The sequence below is a fragment of the Sinocyclocheilus grahami genome, unplaced genomic scaffold (genome assembly GCF_001515645.1).
Source record: "Sinocyclocheilus grahami isolate Dianchi unplaced genomic scaffold, SAMN03320097.WGS_v1.1 scaffold402.1, whole genome shotgun sequence".
NCBI classification, from domain to species: Eukaryota; Metazoa; Chordata; class Actinopteri; order Cypriniformes; family Cyprinidae; genus Sinocyclocheilus; species Sinocyclocheilus grahami.
This window is the reverse complement of record NW_015505581.1, coordinates 270,984-295,394: the sequence shown is the minus strand read 5'-3', so window position 1 is coordinate 295,394 and position 24,411 is coordinate 270,984. Positions and strand designations below refer to the sequence as shown.

The 24,411-nt window shown below is 37.2% G+C and overlaps 1 protein-coding gene across 1 annotated transcript in view; it reads left to right on the top strand.

Moving 5' to 3' along the window:
* LOC107550601 (fibronectin type III domain-containing protein 3B-like) overlaps nucleotides 1-24,411 on the top strand; it is a 158,551-nt gene that overhangs the window by 128,104 nt on the left and 6,036 nt on the right. The window contains exons 9-25 of the mRNA XM_016231915.1: nucleotides 1,941-2,000; nucleotides 2,753-2,891; nucleotides 4,882-4,935; nucleotides 5,307-5,431; nucleotides 6,654-6,828; nucleotides 7,380-7,466; nucleotides 9,340-9,478; nucleotides 10,612-10,683; nucleotides 11,165-11,283; nucleotides 12,058-12,163; nucleotides 12,979-13,151; nucleotides 14,297-14,410; nucleotides 14,574-14,723; nucleotides 15,812-16,092; nucleotides 20,437-20,643; nucleotides 23,217-23,383; nucleotides 23,500-23,627. Coding sequence (XP_016087401.1) covers nucleotides 1,941-2,000; nucleotides 2,753-2,891; nucleotides 4,882-4,935; nucleotides 5,307-5,431; nucleotides 6,654-6,828; nucleotides 7,380-7,466; nucleotides 9,340-9,478; nucleotides 10,612-10,683; nucleotides 11,165-11,283; nucleotides 12,058-12,163; nucleotides 12,979-13,151; nucleotides 14,297-14,410; nucleotides 14,574-14,723; nucleotides 15,812-16,092; nucleotides 20,437-20,643; nucleotides 23,217-23,383; nucleotides 23,500-23,627 — 2,296 coding nt within the window. The remainder of the gene's footprint in view (nucleotides 1-1,940; nucleotides 2,001-2,752; nucleotides 2,892-4,881; nucleotides 4,936-5,306; nucleotides 5,432-6,653; nucleotides 6,829-7,379; nucleotides 7,467-9,339; nucleotides 9,479-10,611; nucleotides 10,684-11,164; nucleotides 11,284-12,057; nucleotides 12,164-12,978; nucleotides 13,152-14,296; nucleotides 14,411-14,573; nucleotides 14,724-15,811; nucleotides 16,093-20,436; nucleotides 20,644-23,216; nucleotides 23,384-23,499; nucleotides 23,628-24,411) is intronic.

Here is a 24,411-nt window from a genome sequence, read left to right as displayed (position 1 = left end):
AATATCCAGAGAGCAGACAGGAAAGATAATCAGACCCCTAACACCCTGTCATCACCGCTTTGAAGCATGAGTCTTGAAGCATGACTCAAAGTTCAAAGCTTCAGACTTAAAATAAGTAACAGTGGTGCTGGTGAAATTTTACTTTATATTATCATGGTAAATGGTGAAGTGATATTCTGGGTTGATATTTTATCTATAAAAAACATCTTATTGGCCCCAAACTTTAGAACTATAATATAATTGAATATCATAATTAACATATTTTTAATATTAAAGCCATTAGTAACATATTTTATATACATATGGAATTTGTATTTGTGCATCAATACATTTTTCCTGTTTTCTGCACTGCTGTTTATAACATTGTGGATGTTTAATATGGTTTTAACTTGCATATTAAAATCATTTGCTGTTTCTATGGAGGCTTATGTAACAGAATTGTTTCCAATTTAATTGGGACGCACTACTCGTGCTGCGTTTAAAATTGGTTTGCCTTTCAATTTGGTCTCACGGTTTTCCTTTTGTTGTTTTCCACAAAGAAAATGACAGCACATAATCTAAAAGAATGGGGCAATTTTGGAGTTGCACCAATGCAGCCTCTAACAAAATCACACCACAAGGAAAAATGGTTGCTGGAAACCCTAAAATCTATTAAAGGGGTCATATGACGTTGCTAAAAAAGAACATTATTTTGTGTATTTGGTGTAATGAAGTGTGTTTATGCGGTTTAAGGTTAAAAAAACATTATTTTCCACATACTGTACATTATTGTTTCTCCTCTATGCCCCGCCTTTCTGAAACACGTCGATTTTTACAAAGCTCCTCGTTCTGAAAAGCGAGGCGTGCTCTGATTGGCCAGCGATCCAGTGCGTTGTGATTGGCCGAATACCTCTAGCGTGTGACGGAACTGTTACACCCCTTACCATACTGTGATGCCGTGTCCTGGAGCGACGAGACAAAACCAATAAAACCCATTATAAACGAGGCATTTGTTGCATCCAGTGGGGACATAATTACGGATTATAATGACTTATACTGTCTTTTTCCGCGTTGCGTTGCATCGCGCCATAAAACCATGTCTGCATTTGTGATCGGAGAAACAACAAACAACAAGTGCTACTCTACACTGCTCAAAACTCGTGTTTGAATCGTAAGTGGCAAATCCTTTAAATATGAAAACGTACTTACAGTCTGTGAGCCAGCATTATTTGTCAGCATGATAGACTGTATAGGGTCAAGCATGCACACCGAAGGGGAAACAGGGGAACTGAATTCACCGGAAAACCGGCATTGTAGTCTACTCTCCCAGGAAACAGTCCTCGTCCTCCGTAAAATGCGCTGCACACATCTGAATATTTGGGTTGAACTGTTCTGGAACAGTGTTATAAATACAACTTAACCACTGATTTCTAGATGTGTCCTCTTTTGGAAGACCAAACAAAGTAGTTTCGCTTTCACAATGAAATACAAAGCGTCTCCACGACATGGCGGCGGTGGCAACAATACTACAGCAAGAATCAAAGTTACACCTTTCTTTGCGTGAAATTTTGAGCGGTGTTATGCAAATCTTCCCACACAGTGACGTAGACATGTGGGGGTGTGTTTAAACGAGACGTTTTAGGATGGCGTGGACGAGCCTTAACTTTTATTAAGAATATCTCTTTGGGTTTGAGACTTTAGTCTTTGCAACTTTAGGAATCTTATCTATTCACGAACAGCATGTAACATTCCAAAGAGAAAGGAAAACTTGAAATCGCATCATATGACCCCTTTAAGGTAAAAACAATCACAGTTTTCCCCTTGAGCAGTTGTGCTCAATAACTCTTCACCAATCACATTTCAACATCTCTTATGAAAGTCAATTCTGTGCTTTGAACACCACAGCTCTATTGCTGGCATCCATTAAGGTCAGTAACCAACATGTATGTGTGTCCTTTCAGTGGAGAGGAGTTGGAATGCAATTTAAAAGATCTCAGACCAACAACAGACTACCATGTAAGGTAAGTGTAGCTGTCAACTTTATTTCTTGCAATCTGCCACATTTGATATAATCTGTGCCGCCGTGAATTGGCGCTGTTAGTCTATTCTGTCATCGGGAGCTCTTATTAGTGGAGAATCCAGTGCTGGAGGTCGGTTTGCCTGGATCCTCATTAAAACGCATTGAAATTGTCGGCTGAGTTTTCTGTCGACCTTTTACCCCTGGCAACAGTTGAACTAGTAACTAAATATATGTTCTGATTAAGCGATGGTGGGAGACACTCCGTCTCTGCAGTTAGATGTGGCCCTGAATGCACTTTTTGTCCCTAAGAGTTATTATTTTTTGCTCTTTATAAATCCGAGCAACCTGTTGGGAAATGTCATGGGGGTCTAGATGATTTTTGTCCCACCTTTTCCAGCACTGAAATAAGCAATGAGTGTAGTGTAGTTTTAGCTCATCTTTTTTTAAAAGCAATTTCCCAGCATTGTAAAAGCAATGTGCACTTAATAAGAAAATTCATTGAACTTCTGATCGTAGTGTAGTAAAGTAATGAACAAGGCACAGCTGTAACTCAAATGGTGCTAGAAGTGCTAAGGTCATGAGTTCAGTTAGTGATAAAATGCACCTTGAATGCACTGTTAGTTTCTCCCTAAAGCAATCTTCTGTGGAACACACAAAAGTGTTTCCCCCCCTCACTGTTTCTGCTATATATGCAGTATAGTTGACTTTGAATGAACTATGCCTACTAAATTTATGTGTGTTTGTCTTTCTCAGAGTGAACGCAGTGTGCAATTCTGTGAAGGGTTTGTGCTCTGAGGTGGGGGCTTTCACCACCCACAGCAGTACCCCAGACTGCCCGCTGCCCCCTAAACTATCCCACCGCACAAAGAGCACGCTCACCCTGCAGTGGAAGGTGAGACCACTTTTTATCACATACTAGTATGGAAGTTAAAGCCATAGGCAGATAGTTTCCCAGGCATCAGATATCAGATATCAATTCTTCACTGAAAGTACATTTTAGCTATAAGTTTGTGAAGTTTTATTAAAGATGAGAACTTCTTGCAAATCTAATGAGCCTGATAGATTTAAAGGAAATGTTTCATCTTTCTTACTAAAGTATTAAAGAGATCAAGTAAGAGAGTCCACCCAAAAATGAAGATTGTCATTGTTTACTGATCTTCATGTTTTTCCTCAAACCTATATTACTTTCTTTCTTTTGTGGAACAAAAGCAGTGACCGTGAATGGTGACCAGGAGCCTCAAAAAATGCAGAAAGCATTATAAAATAGTCTATATGACTCATGCACTAAATTTTAGTCTCTTATGCTCACCAAGGCTGCACTTATTTGCTCAAAAATACAGTATTACTGTGAAATACTAATACAACTGCAACTATTATAACTGCTTTGTATTTTAATATATTAAATTAAATTTTCAGCATCATACTTCAGTCTGCAGTGTCTCATGATCCTTCAGAAATCATTTCAATATGCTGATTTAGTGGTCAAGAAACATTTCTTATTGTTATCAATGTTGAATTAGAAAACAAGAAGACCAATGTGCATGTGAGTATATAGTCTATAGCACACAAGACGTATGGACATGTTGATGGTCCGTTTTATAGTTCGACAGCCCCTAATCACTAATTACGTTCATTATACGACAAAGATAAGCATGGACATTCTGCTTTCTCTTTATGTGTTCAACATAACAAAGAAAATCATATGGGTTTTGGAATGACAATGACAAGTCCGAGTAAAGTAGAGTTAAGTAGAGATTGTTCTTATTAAGATAGGGATGTTCGATTCCAAGTTTTTCTGAGTCTACTCTGACTCTCGCCGTAGGAGTCAATAGAATCGACTCCTCGACTCCATTTACTTAAAGGTCCCCTGAAATGCTTAGAAACACGCAGCATTACTCTATGTGTTGACGTCATTTTAACTGAAAAAGGGAAGACGGGACATATCAAGCAGCCCCACCCCTTTTTAAAATAGCCAATAGCATTCATTTATATCACAGCTTGGGCTAGAGCCGTTCAGAGCCGTTGAGCTCCGTAAAGCCGCATTTGACAGGGTATGCCAGCCACAATCTGATCCATATTGCTCTAAAATATAGCATTCTGTGTAGAATTCAAATAGCTCTGATACATTTTGTGGTCTGCACCGACTCGCGCATGTGATCCGCTCCGTGCTATCTTGCCTCTGGACCGGAGCAGCGTGTGTGTGCGGTGCGGTGGTTAGCGTGACACAGCTCGAAACCAGACTTCTTTTTTTCCTCAATGGAAAGCATATTTACACTGTTTGAATCATTCCCTGTCCCCTATATAGTGCACTGCGTGCCATTCACTGTACAGAAAATACTAATCCTGTGGACAAGTGACCGATTTTAGCCGCGGCTTCAGCGTCTATTTTATAGTGTAGGGGCGGGCGCTTCGGATTCTAGAGAGCATTTGATTGGACAGAAAGTTTGATGAGAAGCCGAAGTACGATGTGATGTCGAAAAAATTGTTGAGCCGTTTTGGCGGAAGTGACAAACTGCAAGCTTTGAATGCTTATATCTTCTAAATGCGAATTTTGTCACCGTTTTGGAGCACGCTGCCTTATAGATAACCTTAAGACTAACATATTGATACTAACACCCAAAAAACTTTAATTTTGATTTCATGGGGACTTTAAGTCCAAACAGGTCAGGAAGAGAATACAATATTGCAGTTATTACAAAAAAAAAATTCTCTCGACACAAAGCCTTAAATTTCTATTATTAAAACAACACACTTTTGGCATGACTGTCCAAATTGGGTAATGGCATTAGCTTGAAATGTGTAGCCTGTTAACATCGTTACCTAACACTAACACGTCAGTGTCTGAATTCCTAATTTGTTTTTTTTAATATCTCTCCTCTCAGGCACCAGTCGATAATGGATCAAAAATCACCAGTTACCTTTTAGAGTGGGATGAGGTATTGCTATATATGTATATGATTTTTTTTTTTGGTTCTCAAGAAAGACTTTATAAAGTTTTTCATTATTATTATTACATTTCTTTTGACATTTTTAGTAAAAAGGCTTTCTGGATGAACTGCATTTCAACATTTTGAACACTAATGATGTCTATTTGACATCAGTCCTCTTCACATTCACTCTTTTTAACGTTTCATATCTGAGTGATCTCTCTGCATCCTTCACAGACCACAGCACACTGTTGCCACTCATACATTTCTCACTCATCTCAGCCATAATTACAGTGGTTTTAAGAAGCTGAATGGCTTCAGTGATTTAATCCAATGTAGTGACTGAAATCTATGTGTTAATCATCTACTTCATCTATTAGGGCAAAAAGAACAACCTTTTCAGAGAGTGTTACTTCGGAAGCCAAAGGCACTACAAACTCACTCATCTGTGTCCAGCCATGGCCTACACGTTTCGAGTGGCAGCACGCAATGACATAGGAATGAGGTATGACTGCCGAATCACATGCATAATCTTTTTCTAGGCTTACACAAAGTATTTACATGCTTCTACTACATGCTAAAACACACTAACCTTAATGTTACATACTGTTTAGTATGGATTGTGTGCAAGTTGGGATACAGCCAAATACTTAAACATTGTTTGACAACTATGCTATGGGGATTTGAAGGTAATGTGAGGATAACAAGGCTCTTTCTATGGGTTGCTGTACAGGATGCATATCATTAAACCCTGTGTGTGACAAAACAATCCCATTATCCCTCTGTAATCTGATTGTATCACCAATCACCATCCCTCAAGTCTTAATGGAGGAGGAGAGCCATTAAGTCACCTTGATTCAGGAGAACAGATGGCCGCTGGAGTGCTCTGTCTTTCTCTTTCGCTCTTGCTCTCTTCTATTTCTCCGTTTCACCCCCTATATAGTTTTTTCACATGTAGAAAAATAATTAAATATTATTATTTATTATTATATAATTTCATTTAAAAAAGAGAAACAACTTGATTAAGAGGAAAAGCCAATTGACCCTCACACAAATCTACAGAATATATCTATAAAATATGTAATGGACGGAAATGTAGTTGTTGAGGGAAGATGGTCATCACTCTGAATGCAGCTCCATCCCTCTTCTCCTCCATCTGCTGACATTAATACCAGAGACACATTCAGAGAGTGAAGCAATATGCTGAAATATGAGACTCCACCTCCAGCAAACCACCCTTTGCCCAGTTTGAAGAGGACATTTTTTTATTACTTCCTTAACTGAGAGAAGCTCATTTAACATCTCCTGTTTCCCATTGGCAGTTATAGACACTCTCCTACACACAGTAAATACTGAGTGCTCTAGTAAACTTGTCACAACCAGTTAATTGGAAGAAACCAGATTTAAAGCCACTATCAAGAGGAGAGGAAAACTATTCAAATTCCTCATATCAGCCTGGAAGTTATTCAAATTGGAGCTGTGTTTAAAAACAAACTCAATTAAAGTGTACAACCTGAGAGGGATGCAAATGAACACAATTCTTGCAATGAGATGTTGAAACTTTTGCAAAGTTTATGCAAAACACATTTATACGTTCTTCCTTACGGATAACTAAAAAACACTATTCCTGGCCGTTTTATGGCTTCTTGTTTGTGTATATATATGTTTGTGTGTGTGTGTATTTTTTATGTAATTCTGAATATTTTCTGTCTCCTTTTTTTTGTCAGTGGCTTTAGTCCTGAGGTGGTCTTCTACACGACTGGAAGTCTGCCCCACCTGCCCCACGCTCCTCGGCTAGTGCGCGCTGGCATCACATGGATCACGCTAGAGTGGAGCCGACCAGATGGCTGCACCGCAGAGGAACCCGTCACATACACGCTGGAGATCCAGGAGGAGAACATTGTATGTCATTTAGATGACAGTGTCATCAGTTATAACATGAAACAACCTACTACAATTCAACATACTTGAACCCAATGACGTTTGGTTGCTTTTGGAATTTAGACACTGGTCATTAATTAGGATGGGAATCGTTTTTCAAAAAATACTTTTCATAATAAAATAATTTTCATAACATTCGACTCCAATTAGTGTTTGGACGTCTGCATTGTTCCACCAAGGCAACGAATAGTCAAATGTCTTTCTTTTGCATTCATTTTGTACTTGATGTATTTGCAACACTCATGAGAATTACTATATATCAGTGTCATTTAAAAAAAAAAACATTTAAATGTTACAGAAATTTTTTTATATTTTGGTTTATTATATAGTTGCTGTGGAACCAGTTATTGATGAGTTACTCTCTTGAAAAAACTAAAAGAATTGAAAATCATGACGTGGAACCGTAATCAGAATAATAGGAAATAAGAAAATTCCTTACGATTCCCAGTGCTACTTGCTGTTAATGATAACATATGGTCACATAAGATGCTGTTTATGGTCATTTTCTGCAGGGAACAGAGTTTCACCCAAAGTACACTGGAGAAAACTTGACATGTACTGTAGAGGGCCTGAAAAGAAGCACGCAGTATAAATTCAGGGTGAGTGAATCCATTTTTTTTCGTCTTATAGATTAGAATATCACAACCTGTGTGCGAAATGTCATTATTGTGTAATTTACAGAGCGCGTAAGATTATGCACCACTAGCTATAATCACAATGCATATCATTTAAATAAAAAAATAGTCCCTTGGTTATCCTGAGGGGCAAATCTAGATCACAACATGATTTGGGAATTTGGAGAGTATAGCACAAATGTGTGGAGCATACTGGGAACTGTGGGCTACTTCACTGCTTAGGAAAAGCCAAGGACAAGATACAGAAATATCACAAAAGTTACAAACAGGCCTACAGTGAATTCACATTGGTTCAAAATCTGTGGCTATACATCAGACATCAGATTTTAAATGTTATAGTTGACAGACATATCTTGTGTCACACCTGGTTTTTAACTTATGTGTAATACTTGTTGATTTGTTGTGATCTGTGAGGTAGTACAGTAGATGGTTTGACACAAAAGGATACTACAAAAACACATTAAAGACACTTGAAGGGATTTGAAAGCTCACATTTGCCACATATGCAAATGTATTGTTATTGACATGCTCAAAAATACCAAAGAGGTGCATTTGTCTCTTTTGAAGAGAATAATGCTTTCTGTAAAGTGCTGGTCAAATATTAATTGCAAAGTGGTAGTGACCTAATTTTGTGGTCAAGCGTGGTGTAATAATTATTAGCCAGAAGTGTGCAGCGTTTAACACATGCTCTTCAAAGGCACACAGTGTTTTGTTTACCTGTGTGGGTGAGTAACTGTATGTGCAGGAAGCGTGTTAGTGTTACAGGGGCATCTGACAAATTAAGCCTAGTCACACATTGTTAATTACAGTGGCAACAAACTGCTTTAACCTCTCTCTGTGCTCCACTGACTCATACCATAGTTGTTTTGTATTATCATCACAGATATTTTCTTCTGTCACATTCATATAGTGAACTCTCCTATCCAATTATGAGTGAACCGCAGCCCACGTCAAGTGCTGCTGTAATGCAGTAAGTGGGTCTGGCTTAAGTGCTTTCATAATTAACTGTAATTCCTTTGAATGGTGCACACACCTCTTGGGGTTTTTTTTAAGTGGAGGCGTCCATTTAAGTTGCAGGTGCAAATAATGGGAGTGTGTAAATGTGTTATGTCATTACCTCTGCATTTGTGACAGTTTGTTTGCGTACAGAAGCCCTTTATTAGGCTGTGTGTAAAGGTTTCTATTTTTGTTATAATCTTACGTTTTATATGCATGAAGATGAGTCTCTAGCGGTCAGATTTATGTATCATGCATGTCTTTTATTTCCCAATTTACGACATTTGTAAATATATTTTTCATCAATATGTCAAATATTGCTATTGATCCGGGACATGTCCTGGCCGGGATTTCTAAATTACCTAAAATGTCCAGATTTTGTTTTCCTATTGACATGCTCTCTGCAGTCCTCGTACGTTATATGTATGTGTATTTGCATTACTTTGACTGTTCTCTGTAGATCCCACCTTCTCACACCTGACAGTTCCTCGATTATGTACGATACCTGCATGCTGTTGTTCAAACTACTTTTCAGTCATTACCTTAAGCAACTATGAAAACAGCAGGGGAAAAAGCCAAAACTTGGACATTTAGGCAATTTAGAAATCCCAGCCAGGACAAATCTGGGATCAAGAGAACGTATGGTCACCATAACATAGGGATTTAAACAAAACCCATATGAATGAATGATATCTCAACATGCAATTCAACAAGAGTTACGCTAGTGGTGCTTGTCTAAGCAGACTTACAAAGTTCACCTGGTGGCAAAAAAATTAATAAAATTGATGTACAGAATTAAGCCTGTTCTGGGTTTAAACAGTCATGTTTTTGTGTCTTGCAGCTCATAGCCTCGAACTTGGAGGGCAGGAGCAGTCCCAGTGAGGTGCTGGTGTGTAATACCAGTCCAGACAAACCTGGACCCCCCTCCAGACCCTGCATCAAGGGCCCTATCAGACCCTACAGCTTCAGTGTCAAATGGGGTATGACTTTTTGTGCAGCTGAAATGTTCATTTTGAGTTGTGGTATTTGCTGAATTGGTTTCTGACTGTGAGGGAAATTGGAAATCTCATTTATGTTTGGGAAAAGATGCAATCTGTTTTGCATTTGAGCTCGACCTTTTGAATCTTGGAAATCGAGAAGAAATATCTGCAAATGTAATATTAATATTAAAAATAAAGTTGTAAAGTTTACAACTTATTTACAAACCTACATAATATGTAATATCCTATAGTGCTGGTACTGCTCTGTCTCTACCTGACGTGTGCGTCACACTACATCTCATCTTGATATCTTCTTTTGTGATGCGCTGCTTGGCTCCTGCCACTTTCCAATTCAGTTCCTTGTTTGCAAACACAAGTAGGACGAGTTCTGCAATTGTATTGTGTTCTCAGTGTGATAATTCCCTCTTTATTTCCCCACAGTAATGAACCAAACAGTTGATTTCTACTAGCTGCAATAAACTTCAAGGGCAAATGTCTAAAATGTAGTTTAGACTCTGAGAGTTTTTGCACAGTCAATGCAAAGGGAAACAACAGTTGTCAGGTCTAAATGCCTAAAGGGTGAAATCAAATTTCCCTTAATCTTTTGAATTTTGTTTATTAATACAATAAAAACATGCTGGAGATTTTAGTGCTTACGGTAGCAAATAAAATACTTAATTCTGGCTTAATAAATGCATATTAAACTGTAAATGATCAAATTACAACATGTTTTTGGCATAAACAACATAACTATATTCTATCTTCTTGTTTTCTTTTTATTAATTATAAAACCTTGCTACTTGTACTGGATTAGGCTAACCGAGACTTGGCACAGCACTATTCTATTGTCCTCATTTGTAAGTTGCTTTGGATAAAAGCTCCTGCTAAATGACTAAATGTAAATGTGACTAACAATAAAAGTGGACCTCAGGAAGAAATTACATGAAAAATATATGCTCTGACCCATTTAATAGTTTTTATACCGCTTTATTTCTTTTGTACCCTTAAATAACAGCTAGTAGTTTAGCTGTTGTTCAAATAATTTTCAAAGGAACTATATGTATTGTATGGTAAACACATCCATGTGTGTGTGTGTGTATTTCTAATATCCTGTCTGTATTGTCACGCTACAGATCCTCCACAAGACAACGGAGGCTCAGAAATCTTGAAATACCTCTTAGAGATTTCAGAAGGAAATTCTGATGGTATGTATTAATATATGCAACTCCGAGATGTCACTTTGACACACTTTGTGTTGGTCGCCATCTGTCTGCATGTTTAAGTATATTTTTGTCCTTGGTTAATTACATCTCAATTTTATTTCAAAAGTATTTAGACATCAATCTTGTCTTTTTTTTTTTTTTTTTTCCTCTCACATGAACCCTTTCGTAAGAACATTGCAGTTCTGTGTCCTCACAGTCACTTCTGTCCTCTTTTCTTACACATACACTCCATTAGTGCTGTCAGAGCTTTTATTTCTCTAAAAGGAATTTCATGTAGACAAAAATACATGAATACAAAATAAAGCTCTTGAATGTTCAAAGTTACCTTTGTGTTTTTATCTGGCAATGAGTTCATTAAGCTGTGGGAACAGTTGCATAAATAACTGACTGACTCCCTGACATCTAGCGTGGCCAGCTGTTTGTCCTGTGAATGTTTAACTCTTTGAATTCTTGTATTCCGTAGCAAATCAGTGGGACATTGCCTACAGTGGGCCTGCCACAGAGTGTGAGTGTGAGGACTTGAAACCTGGCACGTTGTACAGACTGCGCACCTGCAGCATCAGCACTGGCGGCCACAGCCAGGTAACGGCTTACGTCACATCTGTCCAAATGTGATCCCAAAAGAAATGCATTCAGAAAGAATACAGAATTGTTTGCATACAGAAAAATGGCTCTGTAGTTGCAGGAATAATAAGTATGTGAATTGTAATTCTTAACTGTATTCTTAAATACTTAATGCACAGACAATGATTCATTTTACAGTATTTATTGAACACCATATAAACCTTCATAGTGCGGGGTGGAAAATGTATGGATTTAACAACTGGTTAAACCTCCTTTGGTGGCGGTAACCACCATTAACCTTTTCTAAATGTTATTGTGGATCAGATCTGCACAAAGTTCAGGAGGAATGTTCACATTTTTTCAGTTCAGCAATGTCCTTGAGGTGTCGGGTGTTAGCAATAAAAAAAGAAAAAACATCAAAACATAACGTTAGGGTTAGGGTTATTTTCAGCAGCCATTTATCCGGTATTTAGTGTCACATGATCCTTCAGAAATCATTCTAATATGCTGATTTTCTGCTAAATAAACTTTTCTTATTATTATCAATGTTAGAAGCGGTTGTGCTGCTTAATATTTTGTGGAAAACGTAACCACATTAATTTGAAATTGAAGTCCTTTGAATGTTGCTACTGTCACTTTTGATTACTTCATGTTTCCCTGCAGAATAAAAATATTAATTTCTTTCTTTCATTAAAAAAAAGAAGAAGTCTGCAATCTTTTGAATGGTAGTGTAAATCACATACCTATTTCTACAGTTATAAATACATAATTGTTATGCTTGTGTCCCTGCAGTGCTCTGAGAGTCTGCCTCTGCGTACGCTATCTGTTGCTCCAGGACGTTGCCAGCCTCCCAGAATTGTGGGTAAAGCTAAACACAAAGAAGTGCACTTACAATGGGGTAAGATTCTCTACATACAGTACGTAAACCCACAACATAATTAATTTATCTTTTTCTCTATCCCTCTTTGTCCTTCCTGTGCAGTACATCACACTTCTGAGAGTTTGTCATTCCTTAGCCTCTTTCATTTCATGTTTAGTTTTATGCATTTTACTCTATGCTTTTATACAAAGTGATGTACAGTGCATTCAAGGCACATTTTTGGACAATTTCCTTGTGAATCAATCAAAGCCACAATGTTGCCAACACCATACTTTCCCAGTTACGGTATCAAGATTGTTGGTAATTTCCATTCTTCCAAGATCTCTGCAGTTTCTGATTTATTTCCGATTATGTGAAATTAAATTTCACCAAGTCTCTCTGTGGCATTCACCCAATGCCACAAAACCCCTTTGACATATCCAGAAATAGCTTAAGATCAATATTTTCACCATTTTTGCTACATTTCCTCAATGTAACATTATCAACTTGCACATATTTTCCAGTACTAGACTAGAGTGATGCTCTTGTAGTGCACTTGACTCCCTGTGCCGGAACTATCGGTTTGGAGTTAATAGGCAAACACCCTCATTGGGGAATGAATTCTGGGTCTAATGGGAGCTCCATTGTTGAGCTGCTCATTCCAGACTTTTTAAGTAAACACTTTGGATTCAGGCTTTTGAACAAGAAACTTTGATCTGAAGTTGTAAAGCTGTAATTTGCTCTGCCTTACAAGAACCCCTTACTTTTATTATAAAATATTAAATGAAACCGTAATTCCTGCCGTTTTAATTATTTGTTGTACTGAAGTGCTTTGTCTCTGTCCTTCTTTTCAGACTGTCCCTCCTCTGAGGGGGCATGTGAGGTGAGTGAGTACAGTTTGGAAATGAGGGAGGGAGAGTCTGAGCCTGCCGAGGTCTATCATGGCTCTGATCTTGAGTGCACTGTGGGCAGTCTGCTCCCCGGCGCCACCTACAGCTTCCGCCTACGTGCTGCCAACGAGGCAGGGGTGAGTGACAAATCAAGAATCTAATATCAAAAGATTCACTGACACCCGTTGCTTAGTAACGGTGCATTGTTATAACTAGTTTGTTTTTTTGAAAGAAAAAAAAGAACAAATTCATCAACCTCTGAATAGTCTGTTGACTAATTGACCATCCTGACCTATCCCTACAATAATGCACCTAAGGTTCAGTCTCTTTATCGCGTTACTGGTCTAAACCAGCCAATAATTATTTGAATCCATTTGGAATTAGAGGTTTCTGAGATACTGAGATATAATAATGAGATAAAAATGACAAAGTATTATGAGATTAGTCAAAATTTAAAGAGCCCCTATTATGCCATTTTTAAGGTTCCTAATATTGTTTTGGGAGTCTCCTGCAATAGGTTTGCATGCATGCAAGGTCAAAAAACGCTTTCGTTTTCTCAAAATATGCATTTAATATCACCTCATTTTCCAACGATTAATTCGAAGCAGTTCTAAGATTCAGTCTCTCTAAACCCCTCCTTTCCATGAGCCTGTTCTGCTCTGATTGGTCAGATGGCCCAATCTGTTGTGATTGGTCTACCGCGTTCAGCGCATCGGAAACGATACACCCATTGCCACAGCTCTGTATTTTGAATTTACTTTCACAGCGTAGGACACAGCATCTTCTTTACATGATGTTAACCACACGGAGGCGGAGTCAAGTTGTTCGTGGCCAGCCAATGCAGCCAATTTAATCCATCAGTGTTCAGGAAGGCAGAGATCAGCTCTGGCTGTCTAACTTTTTCTTTTTCGAATGAAGTACTGTTCCCTGTCTCATTTCCAGGAGTGTTAATACAGCATTCAGAGTAAACACTAGAGTCTGAGGAGTGAATTTAATCCTCTTCTCTGTTTACTTTTCATTGTTTGTGTGAGACAAATTCCCACAAGTGAAGAATCGATGTGTCTCACATCAGATTGCAGTACTGGAGACATGCTTTGATTTCACAAGGATGTAATGCAAGATTTTGGGTCTTATTTGTTTCGGTCTTGTTTGTTTTTCATATTTTATCCTGATAGAAATAAACTTAGTTAGTTACGTATGAAACGTTTCATATCATGTATTAATTATTAATTTGCACTTCTTTCGTTTTCTTTTTTTCTTTCTTTCTTTCTTTTGCTCATAGTATGGGCAATATTCTGAACCAACAGAAATAACAACTGCAGCTGGTCCTCCTAGCCAGTGTGTAGCACCATCCCTCAGCTTAATGTCCAATACCTGTGTGCTGGTCAGCTGGGAGGTAATTTATCATATTTAAAGCAGACCCATCATTTATAGGACATGGGTTTTACGTTAACACACTCAACAAGTATTGCTGTCAGTATTGACGTTCAGATGAGCTGAAGTACCTGTTTGATTCAAACAATCAGTCAATTGATTCTTTTATGCCCTGCCTCTCTCAGAGTCCAGAGAGCTCAGGGGCCGACATCTCTGAGTACCGTCTGGAGTGGGGCCGAGGGGAAGAGCCCATGGAGCTGATCTACTGCGGCCCCGACACGCAGTGTGAGATCTCAGACCTGACACCTGCTATTCATTACTACTGCAGACTACAGGTATTACTGTCACTCAAGGGTTCTTTTCATTGACAAGTGTTTTGTTGAGCCAATTTGACAAATGTCACCCTTCTTTCACTTTCATAATGCCTTTTAATTGTCCTGTGTTTTATTTGTAATTATTAATATATAGCTAAGTCTTTTGTTACTTTATTTTATAAGATGCCGTGCCCTTGGGAGTAGGAAAGTGTACATAACTGATTAGTGCATGATGTGGTTTTATTATATTTTACAATTTATTGCGAGTCGTTTTAGTGCAGTCTGAATCCAAAATCTTTGGATAGATTTGTGTGCAATATTTATCATATTTAGCATTTACTCTTGTCTGTTTTAGCATATTTAAATGAGCAGAGTATTAAAAGTATGACAGGAAAAGTTGAAAAGAACAGTGAAAGTTGCCACTTCATTAACTGTATCATCTTGCACAGGGAGGCTGTAAAAAAGTTAGAGTCATTATGCTTTAAATACATGAGTTGGTGACAATCATGATATTAAATGGTTTAATAAGAGGATTAACAGCATAATTATTATTACTATAATCATTTTTATTTATTAGGAAATGTAGTCATGCAGCTCAAAATGTTTTACCGAATCGGATTAAGATATACAAATATATATTTATAAATATATATTTTTAAAAAATGTAGGCTGATGGACTAAAACGGATGAAGTTTCTGTTAACAAATGTCAGTTTAATCAGGAATATTTTTAACATCATTTATTTTTTTACGTGGCATTTATCATTATTGCACAACACATTAGGGTTGTCAGTGGATTCAAATATTTAATTGTGATTAATACAATCATTTTTCATAGTGCATTTACACATTTAGTTCTTTTTTAGAGAAAGGACACTAAACAACAGGCGTATGTGTAATTATTAAGTTTGGCAATCTGTGCGGATGCCACCATACAGTGTCATCATTTGTCATTTACTGATAATTTTTTAGAAATCACACAGAACTGAATAAACCAGTCATAACTATGAATTAAATAAATGTGAAAAACTTTTTGACAGCTAACTTTTAACATTATTAAATATTGATTTCATTTTTCGACCTTTATTGAACTTTGCCCCCTCTTTCAAGGCGGCGAATCAGGCAGGTGCAGGAACATACAGTGATCATGCGTGCTGTCAGACCCCCGCCACCGCACCAGACCCAGTCTCAGTGTTGTGTGTACTTGAGCACGACCCCACAGAAAGTGGCGTCTACACACCTTCCACTTGCCTGGCTTTGAAATGGGACGAGCCCTGCAACAATGGAGCAGAGATCACATGCTACACTCTTAAACTGGGAGAGCAGCTCATCAGCCTGGGCACCAGCACCTGCTATGTGCTACAGCACCTACAGCCTGACAGTGAATACAGGTATGTACATACGCACATTGTGACACCACCATTCTGTCCACCAGATCACATTCATCTGGTGATTTACATATGCACTTCTGCGATATGGGAAAATAGTCTTAACTAATAACTGCTTTGCTTTCCGATTCCCTCTGAGCCCAAACTGTGTCCTGCGGGGAGTAGTTACACTCCATCTCAGGTCTCATTTGCATTCTGCAAAGTTGTCCATTTCAGCGAAGCGTGACGCCACAACCGCGTCACCCCCGCTGCCTGTTTTCTCCCCCTGCCCAGGAAAGCAATGGGTAAACAGCAGCGTGTTAATGACGCTAATCGGAAGCTAATGAAAAGAGAAGGCCAGAGGGCAGAGTTTGTGTGTGTATCTATGAAGTGGCGTCCATAACAGGACATCTATCCCTGCATGGGGCCTCCACAGTGCACATATAAGTGTCTCCATCAGCCAGCTTATGCAACCCATGTTTTTGTCTGAGAGCTTTGATTATGGCCTTTAAATTAGAGATCTGCGTGGGACTGATTTTTCCAGTTTCATCCGACTTTCCTCCGGCTCCTACAGATTTTTACTCACCGTCTACTTGCTCCCCACTTAATGATTTTCTTCCTGTCTACTCCCATTCAATTTATACCACCGTTTAAAAATATGGGGTCAGTAAGATGTTTTTTACCAAAAGAAATTAATACTTTTATTCAGCAAGGATGCTTTAAATTGAGGGTAAAGACTTTTATTTTACAGAAGATTTCTATTTCAAATAAATGTTGATCTTTTGAACTTTATATTCATTAAAGAATCAATGCTGCTGTTTTTAACATTGATAATAATAAGTGTTCTTGAGCACCATATCAGCATATTAGAATGATTTCTGAAGGATCATGTCACACTGAAAACTGGAGTAATGACTGCTGAAAATTCAGCTTTACCATCAGAAGAATGAATTACATTTTAATGTATATTAACACTGTAGTATAGACATAGAAAATTGTAGTATAGACATAGAAATTGTAATAACATTTCACAATATTAAAGTTTTTACTGCAATTTTGATCTTAAAAAGCTTTCATGAGCATAAGAGACTTTCGAAAACAATAAAAAAAAATCTTATTGACCCTAAACTTTTTAACTGTAGTGTAGGTCTTGTCACTTACACTTGTCACTATTTTTTCCCCAGGTGTCACAAATTCTCAATATTCTTATTAATAAAACTGAGAAAATAAACCGCAGGTGCAGTTTAAGCACCATAAATTTAAATCTTGAAACAAATCACTGCCTCTTAGATTTACATTAAATGCCAAATTTTACTTTTTTCGCTTAAATCTAAAGTTTTAAATGTACATTTGAACTATATGGTGTAATATTAAAGTGTTTAATAACTGATTAATCTCTGCTCTGAAAATCTGCCTTGTAAATACTTCAGAATAATTCAGAAAGAGATTGGATCTCTCTGTAGAATTTTTTTAAATACATCTCTACAATGTTTTTAGTGTTTTATATTTTATTTAATATTCCAGCCATGTTCAATATTCATGTGCAGGGAAGATCAAGGTTTATTTTGTAGTTATGGTTGACGTTTCCATTTCTATCTGGTGTATTTGTGTGCTGATGGACTCTTGGTTAACATTCTCAGCCACGCGTCATTCCCCACAGAGTTTTGTTTTTCTGACACTGTTCATGGAACTATAATAATGAAATTTAAAAAAAATCTAGCCCACGTTATTTATTTATTTGTAAGCTGAGTTTCTGTATGTTCAGTATATTTAATATATCTTATTCAGACAAATGGGTTAAGTTAGTAATGTCACAAATTTGCATTGTGATCAGTGACTTTAAATAGTGAGAATCTTCAATATGTCTTAATCAGTTTACAGCATAATGTTAATTTAGTTCCAGGTTGAAGTAAAAATACGATTTTGAATCTCAGATTTCACTGTAAGTGAATCAGGACCAGATCTTTGAGCCGGGCCCGGTGTGAAGCAGACTGTGTGGTCATTTGATCTCTCCTAGATCGATTATGTCTTTTGTCATCAGGGGCGTACAGACTAATGCAATCTCTTGAAAGGTTAAAGTATGTTTTGTTTTCAGTTAAATGCCAACCAAACAGTCTGGTATTGTGGAAGAGCCGCTGTTAATTCCAGTCCAGACTTCCCAACCCTCCAATTTTTTTTAAACCCAGAAATTGATTTTGGTTCTATTTGATTGAATGATATGACAAGGCACAATCCTTGAATGATGGGCTCCTACACGAAGCACTTTCAGCCGACAAATATTCATTTGATTGAGCTTAGCAAGGTGAAAGTTAAGGAAGTTATTTGCATCCTCAAGTGAGCGAAACTCAGCCTGACGTGGTTTATTACTTCTTACAGTGGCAGTGAGTGAAGAGATCGACCACATCTCATTTCACATCAAGGCTGAGTCAGTTGAAGCTACAAAATTCTGGGTAAAACGAGCTGTTGTTTCAAAGAGAAAAGCCAGTTTTAGTTGGATTTTATCATTGTATTTTTGTTGACGGCGTGTTTGTAAGAAATGCAAGTAATATCATATTACTTAATATTGTATTTATGTACATGTGTGTGTGTAAATGAATCATAAGAAATGTGTATGTTTGTGTTGTGCTGTGAAAATGCTGTGAAGTGTTTCACATGGTTACCAGCAAAGCTAGGGCACATCTTGTTGGCCTGTTGATAAACACATGTGAAACCCCCTGCACTCCATTGATACATGCACATTCATATGAAGCTGCTCATATGTGTGTCATCTGCTCACCTCCTGCATGTACGGCAGCTGTAAGCGAACGGGAATGCTGTGCTTTTAAAACATGAACATGAATGAGTCTAGTATAGTGAGTCACATTAGCTCTGTTATCGATGATACCAAGTGTCTCTGTTGACATTTGTTGGGTTTTGAAAACAAATGCAAATCCGCATGCTGTAATGTTGCAGTGCAGTTGCTTTACAATGTACAGTTTAGCAGTGACATGAAGTAAATAAGTTGCTTGGCTTTCTCTCTTTTGGAAGCAACAGAAGTGCCTGATAGCTGTTCTGAACTGCCATGGTCAAATTTGTAGCCATCATGTCTTTAAAGACTCAGCGCTGTTCTTCTGAAAAGAATGGCTACTCAATTTAATGGCGTTAAAAGTGTAGTAAAGCTACATTTTTTTGTAGTTAACTGCACTATAAGTTACTATTAAAAATGAATAACTACATTGAAGATACTAAAGGGAGCAGTATATTTTTAATTATATCATTAAAACTGATTGTATGATTTTATTTATTTAATAATCACATTTTATGTGGCACTAAAATAATTTTTCTGAACGCTGCTAGTTGTATTTAGTGAAAATGTGAATAATTAAAAGCACACTAATACACTAAAACTGAATCTAAATGTATTAATAAAAAAGATTAGGTTACTACTACTTTGTGTTCTACAAAAAAAAGCTTCATGTTTCAAAATGCTTCTAGGAACATTATTACGTTTTTTGTGTTGTTTTGTTGTTGTTTTTTATTCCCTGAGATGTGTCAGACTTCCCAAATGCTACTGAGTGAGGAGTTCTAGGAAAATGTGTTTGATTATTGTCTCTGCTCACTCAAAGCTGGCAATACAATGTGTTGTTGAAAGGTTTTGATGAAGGAGCAAGTTTATCAGGAATTATGTTCTTAATGAGTTATTGATTTAAGCCTTAAAGCTACTTTGTCTCAATCAGGAGGTCTTGTGGTAAAGGTCAGGTAAAGTCTGTTGTACTGATCCTTAAAGCTTGAAAAAAAAATAGAAAGCACTTTTACTTTGCTTCTGACTCTTGTGATGCCACAACTGTTGTTGTTGTTGTTTTTTTGTGACACACATGCGCAAATATGTAATTTTATAGTACCCAAACTGAAATATTTCTTTTGAGGAATAAGGAAGAATTTCATACTGAGCCCATCAATCATACTGCTCTGTGCTATTACTCGCCGTCTGATGGTAGTCAAAGGTTTTTGGTGTAAGGTTTTTCTTTCTATATATCATGTAGGAGTGACCAAAATCTTATTTACCATTAATATGATATAAAGTTACTGTATACAGTATCATGATATTTTTAGAGGAAATTCAGCAAAAATATCTATGTGATAATGCCTGTTTTTATAATCCAGTAAGTTAAATACTTACATAATGTAAGGCGGTCCTGCTCACTGATAGCAGCACAAACATAAATGCTGTATCATTAGCAGTTTACACATTTCTACCTCTGCTCCATACAGTGGGTACGGAAAGGGGGTCTGAATACTTTCCGTACCCACTGTATACAGATCAAATCACCCAGCCCTAAGGATCACCTGATGTACAAGGTTTAAATGAGACTCTCTGTGCTGTGTCAGTCTGCAGATTCAGGCAGTGAATGAGATTGGTGCCGGTCCCCTCTGCCCTCCCCTGCTGGCCCGCACCAGGCCGCTTCCCCCTGTCCCGCCCCGGCTGGAGTGCACTGCCGCTGGACCCCAGAGCCTCAAACTCAAGTGGGGAGACAGCAGCAATGCCAAGAGCCAAGAGATGGTCTTCAACTTGCAGATGGAGGACAAGAACAGAAGGTCACTTCATCTCAATTACACCTCATAAATGGCAGTAGATGCACCGCTAAGAGGGAAATTGAATTCATTTTGAAAGCACACTGAGCAATGATGTAATTTAGTCAAGGTGAACTGCCATTAGATGACAGCAATTTTTTGGCATTATATACTTTTATACTATTTTTTAACATTTTAGCTTGTATTGTGTTTTTTTTTTTTAGCTCAACAACTGAAAGCTTTCGAGGTGTAATTAATGTTATAGGTCTTTAGGCCTTACTATTATAGACATGCCTGTAGATCGGCCAGGCCACTACATTTTTAACCTCCCCGAGTTTCAGTTTGCCTCACATCCTAATTGAATTGTAACTGTTGATTGTTTTCCTTGGCAGAGTGGCATTTTGGCAGTATTTATGAGCGGCAACAGGCCTGACAGATGGGCATTTAATAGAAAATATAATTAATTCCCCAATTCCCAGACAAAATCCTTTTAGTGTTAGACTGGTTAATTTTCTAATTATTGTAATTATCCTCTTTAGCCAGTAACAGTTTTTCAAAAAGGGGAGAGGTGATAAAAATATTAATCTTTACCAAATCTGCACCAGGGGTATATACAGTTTATATATACACTAATTCTAACTTTATATAGTTTATATATACTCTTTCTGAAGTTTGGAGTCAGTATGATTTTTTACAATTATTTTTTAATATTTGAACAGAAGTCTCTTATGCTCACCAAGGCTGTATTTATTTGTTTAAAAATGCATAAAACTGTAATATTGTGAAATATTATTACAGTTAAAAATAATGTTTCTATTTTAATTTATTTAAAATGTTATTTATTCTTGTGATGGCAAAGCTGAATCTCAGCAGCAATTGCTCTAGACATCAGTGTCACATGATCCTTCAGAAATCATTCTAATATGCTGATTTGCTGCTCAAGAAAGATTTCTTGTTTTTGGCAATACTGAAAACAGTTGTGCTGCTTAATGTATAGCTTTTTTCAGGATTTTAATTAATTGAATGCGTCCTTTCTGAATAAAAGTATTACTTTTTAAAAAAAAACTTGACTTTTGATGGTGTAAAAAAAAATTGGAAGGTGTGTCAGTCAAATTATTTTGATTTCAAAATGTTGTTCAGATACTTGTTGGGTCCCCTGTATTTTCATACCAGATGTTAACTTTTATGATGTTATTAAGGCTTTTCTTGTATCTTATTCAAGACTGGAAGCTGCAAAATGAAACATCATAATCATAAACAGAGGGCTATCAACTGGTAGCATAATGTCCCCATGAATTTGTCTTAGTCCTGATCAAATTACAGCAATATGCATATTTACTAAAGGCCTAAGATCCAATTGCCATCATCGGTGTGCATTAGAGTGAATTTTGTTATTTTTTTATTTATTTTTATTAGTATTTATGATGTTAACAATGATTGATTCAGCTGCTTAATCAAAATTAAATGCCAACTGCACAATCGGGCGAGACTAGATTCAGCATGGCTCTGAAATTGGCTCGTAATCGTTCTGCTATTACACATTGTATTTCTGGTCAGATTGCCATAGTAACCGCAGATGTACTATCCATCAAACCAACAATAGCAGCTATTGTATTAGAGCACTTTTCTGTGGACTCCTCCTCTTGTTCTTGTTTTCTTACTTTTTGAAAAATCCTTTTTTTCTGGAGTTCATTTTATAATTCAGTAGGTGATCTGTTACTGCGTGTTCGGAGCTGGACCTGTACAAAAGACTGTTCTTAGTACATATGCACAGAAAAGAAGTATCAATCCAAGCCAGCATTCCAACACAGACTTGAATGAAAAGAACATGAAGAGGATAGTTTGACAGGCTATAGTGAGAATATAAAGTATGAACTGCAGGTCAATGGTCTGTTACCTTCATCTCATTAGTCGAGCTGGCAGGTTTTTTTTTTAGATTGGCAAAATATCTCTGGAAGCAGTCATTAAATAGCAGCTGCTGCTTTGTTCTCTGTTTTGACCTGAGGTGTTTGTGTATAGACTGATGCTGTTGTGCTAGGATGGGACATGGCATGAGGAGACCAAGAGCCCACTGCCAATACCAGAAATCTGCACCTAATTTATTGTAATTGAGACCAAAAAAAGTTAAATTAAAATTTTGAAGTCTGGAGCTGCTTTACAATGTCATTATGTCCTTTGTTTGTGTTATAAACACACAAATGGGCATAAAAGAGCATTCTTTAACAAAATATTAAGCAGCACAACTGTCTTCAACACTGATGATAAAAAAAATAAATAAATCTTGAGCACCAAATCAGCATATTAGAATGATTTCTGAAGGATTACGTGACACTGAAGACTAGAGTAATGATGCTGAAAATTTAGCTTTGCCATCACAGGAATCTTTTAAGTGTGACAAATATGCAAAACATAAAAAAAACAGGAAGGGGGCCAACACTTTGTCACACCACTGTACACACTGTTTTTACTGGGTTGATCAAATAAAAGAAGTCTTAATGGGCACAAGACAGTTCAGTAAAAAAAAACTTATCAACCCTAAACTTTTGGTTTGTACCCAGTTACACACCAATAACACAAATGAAATATTTATGTTTTAGGTTTGTAACAATCTACAGAGGCCCAAGCCACACATATAAGGTACAGAGACTAAATGAGTCGAGCAGCTACTGTCTCAGGATTCAAGCTGTGAGCGAGGCAGGAGAGGGCCTTTTCTCTGAAGTACACACCTTCCATACAACCAAGTCTGTTCCTCCTGCTCTCAAGGGTAGAGTATATATGTACAAGAATACTTGCGCACTGCTTCATGCCACATATGTGTTCATGTACTGGATGGGCACTTATTTGATGCTTACACAGCTAAACTTGTGTATTATCTTTTAGCTCCTAAAGTGGTACAGATGGAAGGGAATGTGTGTGAGGTGAGCTGGGAGAGCATTCCACCAATGAGAGGAGACCCCATCTTCTACATCCTACAGGTGCTGGTGGGCCGAGAGTCTGATTACAAACAGGTGAGATTGCATTTTTCATTTCTGAATTGTCTGTACTGGAGATTATGGCTATCAATCAGCCAGTGATTAATCTCATAACTTTAATAATTTATCTAAACACTCTACAGGAAAAAAAAACTATTTGGCATTTTATTAGTTTGCACTGCATTGCATTCATAGTAAAATGTATATATATATGTATGTATATAAGTATATATTACGACACAGGACAGAGATATCTTATGCAGCAGTGCTCTTTTGCATAAAAAACATATGCTCTATATTTCTATAGAACGTGCTATATTACTATATTATTGAAAATGTTATTAGAATTGTGTTACATATAATTCAATAGTCCTTTTAGATCATTTTTAAAATTGGATTTAGTTTGAGACAACTAGCTTGTATTGCAGAATATTAAAGGAATAGTTCACCTAAAAATGAAAATTTGCTGAAAATGTACTCACCCTCAGGCCATACAAGATGTAGATGAGTTTGTTTTTTCATCGGAACAGATTAGGAGAAATTTCCTCCATTCTGCAGTGAATGGGTGCCGTCAGAATGAGAGTTTAAACAGCTGATAAAAACATCACAAGTAATCCACACGACTACAGTCCATTAATTAATGTCATGTAAAGTGAAAAGCTGTGTGTTTGTAAGAAACAAATCCATCATTAAGACATTTTTCCCCCTCAAATCATTGCCTCCGGCTAAAGCACAAGTCCTCTATACATAATATTGCTTCTTTTAGTGAAAAGGTTGTTTTCTGAATTTAGGACGCAAACAGTCCAAAAACAACTCTAAA